At 35.7% G+C, this 10,617-nt stretch overlaps 1 protein-coding gene across 1 annotated transcript; it reads right to left on the reverse strand.

Annotated features, from left to right (window-relative positions):
- Positions 1-846: 846 nt before the first annotated feature.
- LOC122601148 lies at positions 847-1,892 on the reverse strand. The gene is made up of 2 exons (XM_043773916.1): positions 1,188-1,892; positions 847-921 (listed from the first exon to the last, which is right to left on the reverse strand). The coding sequence occupies exons 1-2, from the start codon at positions 1,890-1,892 to the stop codon at positions 847-849; spliced, it is 780 nt and encodes a 259-aa protein (XP_043629851.1).
- Positions 1,893-10,617: the final 8,725 nt, after the last annotated feature.

Below are 10,617 nucleotides of genomic sequence, written 5' to 3' on the forward strand. Positions count from 1 at the left end.
TCTCTAGGGCATAATCCTTAAACAAAAAGGAAGATTTCTATGATTCACCATTGATCGAACCATTTCCAACAAGGTTCGATTCCTCCTCTCCGAAACACCATTATGTTGAGGAGTATATGGAGGAGTAAGCTGTTGAACTATTCCACAAGCTTTAAGATAATCTTTAAACTCTTGACTTAAGTATTCACCACCTTGAGTTTTACTGAGTTGATTCTCCACTTCACTTTAAATTCCTTGAATGTTTCAAAGACTTAATGTTTATGCTTAATCAAATAAACATAACCATAACGACTGAAATCATCCGTAAAAGTGACGAAGTAGCTAGCACCTCTCCTTGACACATGTCTAAATGGGCCACATACATCCGTATGTATTAGTCCAAGTAGCTCTTTAGCCCTTTCCTGTTTATTTGAAAAAGGTTTCCTTGTCATTTTGCCGGAAACACAAGATACACATTTTTCAAATGATTCATCATTTGTTTGTAAGACATCGTCCTTTTGAAGTCTTTCAATGCGTTTCTTGCAACATGAGCAAGACGACAATGTCAAAGATAAGTCGAGTCCAAATTGGGCTTGACTCGTTTGCTAATAGAATACATTGAATTATCCTTTGAATCACAACCACGCATATCAATTTCATAAATACCATCACAAGCAATAGCATCAAAATAATGAACATTATTTCGAAAAACTGAAATACCAATATCATTAAAAACATTAATGAATCCGTTGTTTTTCAACAAAGAAACTGAAATAAAACCTCTAGTAATAGAAGGCACATAATGAGAATTGTTCAAAACAATCATTAAACCATTAGGTAACACCAAATGATAATCGCTTATTTCTTCTACAGCTGTTGTAGGCCATTTTCCACGAACAGTTGTAAAGATCCTGGCTTCAATTTCTTTCTCCTTCTAAGCCCCTGTAAAGAATTACAGATATGAGTACCACACCCAGTGTCGTAAACCCATGAATTACGCTTAGAAAATGAATATAATTCAATAGTGAAGATACCTGAAGTATTGGCCGAACCAGTCTGCTTCTTCAACTCAGCAAGATACTTTGAACAATTCCGCTTCTAATGTCCCACTTCATTACAGTGATAACAAGGTAGATTCTTAGCGGGATGTTCCTTTTTCGCTGGAGGGGTCTTCTTAGGTTTAGGAGCAGCAATTTGCTTTCCTTTACCATCAGCCTTGCCCTTTCCCTTCGGTTGATTCGATTTTTGGATCCTTCCCCCTTGATCGTGAGAACTTGGGGTGTAGCCGATTTCTTTGGAAGCTTCTTTTCATACTCATTTGCCATGGCATGAAGTTCAGCAATGGTTTTATTCATGCTATGCATAGTATAATTGCGCACGAAATCCTCAAAGTCCTTAATTAAAGACTTGAGAATCATGCTAATTGTAATAGGCTGCGGATAAGCATAATTCAACCTTTCTAGTTGCTCAAAATACCTCTTCATCTTGAGGATATGAGGACTGACTGGTGTTCCCTGCTCGTGTCGCAAGTCATGAAATTGATCAACTAGGTCGAACAACTCCACTCCAGCTTGCTTTTCGCACAAAAACTTGAGTTCAGTGAGCATATCACATGGAAATGAATGCTTAAATTTCTTTTGAAGGTCAACATTCATGCTTCCCAACATCAGACAAGCAACCTCATTGTATTTATCATACGCAGCAGCATAATCCGCCAATTCTTCATTAGAAGCATTGGGACCGGGAGCAACGGGTCTCTGCTCTTCAAGGACTTGGTATTTCTTTTCAGCTCTTAAATTAATCCTTACCTGACGATACCAATCATTGAAGTTTGGTCCAGAAAGTTTTTCTATTTCCAGCATCGACCTAAAAGCCGATTGATGTATGTTTTGAGTAGGATTCGTTGTTGCCATTTACAAAACAAACAAAAGTTCAATTATCGGTATTTTCGATAATAATCCTTAAGAAATGTAATTTACCCTTGTTAAATTCATCTAACAAATTACTTTCACTAAGGCTAGGATCCAACTTGACATACAATCATTTCATCAGTTGATCTGCTAGAAATGACGGTATTCAAAAGGTAATCGAGAATCGATAATTGCATTCATGCAACTCCTAGAAATATGGGACTTACAACAACACTGTAAAGGGGTATTAAGTGTTTTGTAAACATGTTTTGTCTCATTTTATGCCACGGGTCAAGGATCTCACCTCTTAACTCGTTTTAAGTCCCCCAATTAAGAACATGTAGATAGTCCACCGCTGATCTCACAACAGAGTGGTAATCTACCTTGAAGAGATACAATTCGCCTACGGTCTCACGTAGGAGCGAAAAGCACTGACAAGTGTTTTTAGCAAAGTGGGTGGTATTGACTTAACTTTAACCAGGTAATGCATTTGATGTGAATCAAAAGTTTATGTTTGAAGACTCAAGCATAATCTTCATAACATAATATTTAATAAAATCATTTGTATAGTCTTAACAACACAAGAGAGCTCGGTAGCTCCATTTGAACGCACAAAGAAGCGCAAGGGCAAAGGTTTGCGATGAACGCAATTAAAAACCCGCCCTTTTAGAAGGCTAGCGCACTCCGGCTTATACCTCTCTTAGAGTTTGTTCAAATGGATGAGCCAGTGTATCTCAAGGTTGTAAGACTCCAATTTTATTAATGAAATCTCTATTTCGATAGTTCTTAGTCAAGTTTATATTTTTCCAAGAAAACAATTTTGCATCACCTTTTAACAACTTATAAACATGCAAAATTAATAAACTTGCTAATTCCGAAATACTTAATCATGTAACAAGTTAAGGTGGACGACCTAAACATGGTCACTATGGTTCATGCATATGTTTAAACCCGGCTCCCCCATCCGAAGAAGAGGACCAGATACATCAAGTTACCTTGATTGCGTAAGCCTTTAAACAATTTTAATTACCAAATAATTATCACATAAACACATAAACATGCTGACTGGAAATTTCCAGCAGCTTTACAACCAGTTTAGACCTGTTTATGGTCTGATTCAGCTTTCAGCCACAACCACAAAGTTTTAGCCCTATGGGTTGATCATCTACTATCCAAAGCATGACTTCTAACTCATTACAGATTATTTTATATGAAGTTTTTAGTGAACTGTCGCAAATCAAGAAAATCACATGAAAAATTCACATAGTCACACAATTATCTAATAATTAACCCTAATTATTGGATCATCATGCTTTGTAAAAATATATCTCTATATATTCAGTAAAATCACAATTAATTTTGCATGAATTCCTTGTGATTTTACTATTATTTAACAACTTGAAATAATTAAGATACACGTAACATGCAATTCATATCACATAAATCATGTCAATTTACAATTCAAAACTTGCTTGAGGGTTTCAATCATCCATTGAATTAGGTTAAATTAATTAAACAAAAAACCCTAATTTTTATTTAATTAAAACCGATTTTTAATTATTTAAAATAAGAAAACAACTTTTAATTATTTAACAATTAATTAAAAATCAACCAACCCTTAACCCCCCCTTCAAGTTTTGATCTTTGTAATTAATAGATCACATATGTGGCCTGATACCACTGTTAGAATATAAGCATATAATCATACATATAATCACGAGTAAGCGCAACGGAAGAATCGAAAACAAATATGCAATCAAATTAATTAACAAAGAAGAGAATTAAGATGTGTACCTTATGCAAAGCTCCAATAAATAATAATAATAATGATACTATTATTATGATTTACCGTATGCTAGCACCCCGATTACAAACCGAACAACCTTTTGTTACTATCCCTAAAACTTAAAAACCGAAAATCCCTTTGGAAGAGGGAGTTTGGCCGAACCAAGAAAGAGGGAGAAAGAGGAGAGAATTTGCTATGTGAAGGTATGAAAAAACCCTTGAATTAAGCCTCTATTTATAGGGAATAATTAGGGTTTTGTTTCTTGGTGATCAAGTTTAATCAAGGACTAAAAAAGCCTCTCAAAAACCGGCCCCCTTATAGGAATTAAGGTCCAACACCAATTTCCTAATTTCACATTTTAATCCTCCTCTTTAATTAATTAAATACAATTATGTGACAACCGTCATCTGAGCGTATTTTCCCGATGTACTTTTCTGACTGTCTTTAGTTCTTTCAGTTCATGTACGCGACTTTATAACTAGAATATGTATTTTTAGGGCGTGAAAGTCGTTAGTCTGTAAGGCATTATTAACGGAACGAGTAGACTTGTGTTTCTATTGAGACTTTACGAGCATTTAGACTTTAGAAAAATTGCACGTGGACTCGAGAACAGGATGAATACTAGTTGTCTTGATGGAAATGCCAAATTAAATGAAATACTTAAAATTTAATCAATTAAAGATTTAATAAACAAATATGGTCATGTTTATATCCGTTAGAAATCTATTGAAAAGTTAAATTTAAGTATGTCGATGATATGAATTTACGAGTCTTAAGTCTTCGTGAATGATCGAGTCAAATGAGATTTGGGAGGGTCAAAGCTAGTCAATTTCAGTCAAAGCTAGGGTATGGGAGTAAACAAAACCCTAAACTCCTTCCCATTTTCCTCTCATTCTCACAAACACCCCTCTCTCTCTTCTCCCTCTCTTCCTAGCCGCCCCTCTCCCTCTCTCTCTCCGATTCTCGGCCGCCAGCCGCCATCCACCACCATATATCACTGCTTGCCGCCGTAAACCACCACCACTTCTCACCTTTAATTTATCTTCATCTTATTTTCTTTTACTTTTGGGTAAGATTTATTTAGATCTTTGAATTTAAATGATTTTCTTCATCAAAAATCACAAGATTTCTTATATATATATATAAATCGGTTATATATATAAGTGTTTATATATATACGAATTTTTCTATCTATATATATATACACATATTTTCGGCTATATACCTTCTTCTCCTTCTAAATTCAACTTTTGTTGAGACATATATATATATAAATCGGATGAGTATGTATTTATATACTTAGATCCGAAATTAATTTTTGATAAATGCATTTTTATTTCGGTTATAGATCTTAAAATGTTTTAGATCCGATTTTCTTGACAAAATTACTTGTTATTCGGTTGTATATATATCTATATAAATATATAGATCCGATTTCTTGGCTAAAAATATATATATTTCGGGTATATGTTTGGGTGTTTAAGTTTAGATCCGAGAATCTTGAGCCGAAAACCCTTGAATCCGAAAAGTTTAGCACCGAAATCCTCTAAATCCGTAAACTTTTGGTCCGAAATCTTTGATCATGGTAAGATTTGATGTTGTAATGCGATTTTTGGTTCTAGTTCATGTTTTTATAAACCGAAAATTATTAAATCCGAAAATATGTATGATATATATTTGTTCTTGGTTAAATCTAGCATAGATTCGGGTTGTAAAATGATTTGGATTGTGTATCGTGTTGGATCTAGCATAGACTTGTTCTTGATTCTTGGGTCGGTCAACCGTTGGTTAACGCCGGTCAAACCGGCCAGAAAACATTTTTGGCTTCAAAAATTGTTTTGTTTTGTGTTTGTTATTTAGATCTAATGTTTGTAAGTTGTTTTCTTGCCGGTCAACGCTGGTCAAACATGTCGTAAAATGTATTTTGGGTTTAAAGTTAATTTTGGGGATTAATTAGCAATTCTTGGTCAAAATTTTGATTAGTCTTCTTATTGGTCAAAGTCAAAATTGATTTAGGTTTTTGGTCAAAAGTCAAAACTAAAGTTTTCTTGGTCAAAGTGAAAGTATAATTGGATCCAAAATGACATGAAATCGGAAGTTAACATGGACATTGGACCTAAGTATATATATATACAGATTAATTAAAATGGACAATTTTATATATATATACAAGGACTAATTTAATAAGAACATATGTATATGTATATACATAATACAAAGATCAATGGACTCGAAAAGACCAAATAAATTATACATTGGTATAATAATAATCAATGACATTGATATAAACATTAAAATATGATTTTATTTGAAAGGAGTATTTCTTTTCGACAATTTATAAGAACAAATGAGACTATTATTAAATATTATGACGTTGACGAGATATAATGGCATTTCCTAAGACACTAGTATGGGATATGGACTTGTACAATTAAGTAAGTACTCACTGGGTGACTTGTGGACAATGTAGGACTTTTGGACAGATAGTGTTCGTGTTTCAGGTGTACTTAATTGTTCATGTTCGTTGACTCTATGGTGCTTATACTTAAGCTGCTTTCAGGTGAGTTTCGTAGCCCCTCTTTTTACAAGTTTTGGGGTGAAAAGTATACTTGTTCTTTTAAACAAATTTGTCGATTTCTGTTTATGTTCAATATTGAGCCTGTGCGTATAGAGTTACTTATGCCATTTGACGTGCTACTGTCTTGTTGTATGTGTGTGATTATGTGTTTGTTGTTGTGCTTATTTGACGTACTTTTTGTGTGTATTGGGGACTTGAGACTTTGGACTAAGGCAGGTACCGTAAGGCCGGACTTTGAAACATTGAGACTTTGAGGTCTCTCAGACTTTAAGACTTGTGACTTTGAGATTTGGACTTGAGACTTGAGTACTTTGACTTATATGGCGTAACTCTGCTCACTATATATTGAACAAATACTTATTTTGATTTAAAAGAATCGACAAAAGACTTATTTCTTTGACTAGACTTTTTGACAAAAACCTACGAACTCACCAACCTTTGTGTTGACACGTTTTAGTATACTTTTTAGGTACTCAGGCTCATCAAGGATAAGGACTTTTATGCTAGGACTGGACTTCGGAGATTTATGCTCTATTACTGATGTCAGACTTTAAGGCTACATGCCTTAGACTATACCGTTTAATGACTTATTGTATTAAGTTGTTCTATCATCATTATGACTTTGAACTCATGTTTTGGGAATATATTTATTATATTCTATTTCATTTAGATGTATCTATGCAATTCCATGTCGTGCTGTACTTTTCATGACACCTCATGTTTCCGCCAACGGTGGGGTGTTACAGAATGGTATCAGAGACGTGGTTGTAGGGAATTAGGTGGAAAAGCCTAGAGTATAACCTAAGAACCCTGTATAGCATTTACAATAGGAATTATAGATGCATTCTAGACGTGCTAACGTCACTTATATTTTGAGTTCAAGTATTATTGAGACTTATTATCTCCGTGCTTATTTTGACTATGGCTATCACTTGGTGACTGTGTACTTGTGGTGACTGTGTGCTTTCAGTGTTATTGTGATTATTTATGTGTATTAGAGCAAGATGAAGTGATGGCGCTAACTAGTATCGCATAGCGATAATCATAGAAAAGCATGATCAACTGTTCTATGATTACCGCCATGCCTTGTGACAGTTATTGAAATCAGTGATTGCACTGGTAGTGAGAGTGTGGTAGCTACCTTGGGCTGCTTAATGGGTGTTGGTTAGGTGGAGGGTTAGCCGCTGGTACACCCTGTATACATATCGAGCCAATACCTAGAGACCATACCAGTACCGTGATCCGACCTTGCATTAGATGTACTAGGGGTGTGGAGGGTTAGCCGCTGGTACACTCTGTATACATACACCGCTAGTGCAACAGATGTAGGTGTTAGATTCGGACCACATTTTAACTGCGATATAAGATTATATATTAGTAGTGTATAGATATATATGTATTGCATTGACGTGGACTGCATGACTAGTTTAGGTTCTGGATAGCAACCCTTAGACCATTTAAGTTCTAAATAGCATCCCTTAGACCATTTAAGATCTAGATAGCATCCCTTAGACCATAAGACGAGAGAGCTTGCTGAGTGTAGTATGTAACATAGACATTGACATTTTCGAGCGCTTCTTCGCGTCTAACGTTCAAGAGATATACTAACGTGTGTGTATTAGCGATGAGACGAGATCTACTTCGAACGGAGGCGATCCACGTGATTATTGTTGATGCATGTTGATGTGACAATAGCAACTTAGATTTGATATGTCGTTTAGATTGAGACATTATGTTAATTTATGTCATATCTATATATGTAATTGATAGATTATGGACTTTATGTTTTAGTAATGATCGATTACATGTTTTGGTGTTATATATATATGTGTGTTATGTATGATGTTTGTGGTGTAATATACAAGTACAAACATAATATGTGTTAGGATTCCTTAAGATGAAATACTTAGGAATATAACTAAGTCTTGTATCTAACGAAGATAAGGTATATCTTCGTTAGAGGCAAACGAAGATAAACTTCGTTTGGTACAAACGAAGATTAACTTCGTTACATGGGCTGGGCAGCTAAGTTCGTAAGAACAAAGCCCAGCAAGCCCAGTTCGACCTGAACCATATATATACGAACGAATACCCTAAAATAAGGGATCACGTTCGACATACAAGTACACCAGACACCTAAGTTTGTTCTATATCTTATAGAAACGAAAATAGCATAATACGGCTGATTATTTACTTGATAATTAGCGATATACCAGTTTACTAATCAAACTAGTTATCTCGTGAGAATTCCGCACTCACGACATAATCATAGACGATCTCGAGAGCGATCTATAGCTATCGAGGGACTCACAATTATTCAAGTCGTCAATGATGTCCTTGCACGAGATACCGAAAATGCGACGAATGAAGGGCCGACTTTTAATGAAGCAGAGGATGTGCAGTATGAGGAAACAGTGATACAGGAGATTGGGGAATACTATGAAGACGCTGACGAGAAAATACGTAATGGAAATGTACTAAGAGAGCCTATAAGTGGTGTGAGATATTTACTTGCAAAAACTTCAAGATTGGTAGTGTACAAGATTTTGATGGCAGAAGTGGAGAAGTCAAGTTTATTAAAGGGTTAGATAGATGGAAGTTGTGATTGACATTAGTGGGTGTACTCCTGTTCAGAGGGTTATGTGACAAATTTCGTTATTTGGGATGTGCTGTCTTGGTGGAATGGTCAGTGTCGAGTCAGAAGCAGAGTAGTGGCTGAGGCGATGTCTTGGTATACTGTGAAGACACTAATGATGAGGAAGTTCTGTACAACAATTGGGCCGATAGATTTATATCGAGAACTTTTGGAGCATAAGATGATTGGTGTTGATCATGTTAGTTACGCTACACGTTTCAATGAGTTGTCAAGGCTTGTCACATTTGGTTAATCCAGAGAGCTAAGGCATCGAGAAATTATCTTCGTGGGTTGATCCCACAGGTTAGGTTGACTATGGCTGTTGTCCGTCCGCTTACCTTAGAAGAGGCTGTATTGAAGTCAAAATAAGAAACGGTCAAGTTCAAGATGCTAGAGGTCGTACTTACGTACTAAATGCAATAGAGACTCGTAGCGATTCGAATGTCGCTACAGGAACTTTTCTTTTGAATGATCCTAATGCTACTGTTCTTCGACTCGAGAGATGAGTATAGTTTTGTCGTGACTAGTTTTGTTTCGTTTCCTTATTGAACATTAGACTGAGTCTTATACATACATACATATATATAGATATAGATATATTGACGTACAAATGGTTACAGAGAGCTAGTTAAACTGGACCGGGTCATCCGTTTGTGCGACGATACTATGTACTGCAAAAATTAATATAATTCCCTTTTTAACTTTTGATTTAGAAGATTAAGTTCCAAAAGGTCATAACTTTTACCACTTATTTATCTTTATCATGCTCTTTGAGATATCAACGCTATGGTTTTTCTTTATAACCCACTTTCTTATTCCTACCTAATGGCGAGATACTAGAAGTTCAGTGTGAGTGGTTTGAGCCTTTTGAGAGGGCATGTCATGAGTGCGTCTGTTAAAGAGGTTAACTTGACTGATGTCCCCTTCGTTCGTGGCTATCAGGATGTTTTCCCTGATGATCTACCCGGCTTACCTCTATCTCGAGAATTTGATTATTGTATTAGCCTTGTTCCTAACACAGTTCCTGTAGCAAAAATCCCCTTATAGACTACCAATGACTGAATTACAAGAGTTGGCCGTGCAACTAAAAGAACTTAAAGACAAGGCATTTATTAGACCTAGTCAGTCACCGTGGGGAACACCGGTTTTATTCGTCAAAGAGAAAGATGGTTCATTTCGTATGTGTATCGACTATCGTGAGCTGAATGTATTAAAAATGAAGATTCGTTATCCCCTTCCTAGGACTGATGATCTATTCGATCAGCTCCAAGGTGCAAAGTGTTCCTCAAAGATCGACTTACGGTCAGGGTATCATCGATTATGTATACATGAGGACGACATACCAAAAACCGCTTTTAGGACAAGATACATACGATTCGAATTTATAGTGATGCCCTTTGGATTAACTAACGCTCTGACAATGTTCATGGACTTGATGAATAGAGTGTGTCGACCGTATTTGGACAAGTTTGTTATCATGTTTACTGACGACATTTCGAATTATTCAAAGACAAAAGAGGAACATACTGAACATTTGAGATAGGTACTGGAATTGTTGATGGAAAGAAAAACTGTATGAAAAGTTCTCTAAATGTGAATTTTGGCTGAATAAGGTACACTTTTTGAGACATGATGTGAGCAAGGATGGAATACATATAGATCCTAACAAGGTTAATTCAGTTAAGAATTAGAGAACGCCAGAGACGCCGACTGAGGTTAGACGGCTCCT

This window comes from Erigeron canadensis, chromosome 5 (assembly GCF_010389155.1).
Source record: "Erigeron canadensis isolate Cc75 chromosome 5, C_canadensis_v1, whole genome shotgun sequence".
Classification (NCBI taxonomy): Eukaryota; Viridiplantae; Streptophyta; class Magnoliopsida; order Asterales; family Asteraceae; genus Erigeron; species Erigeron canadensis.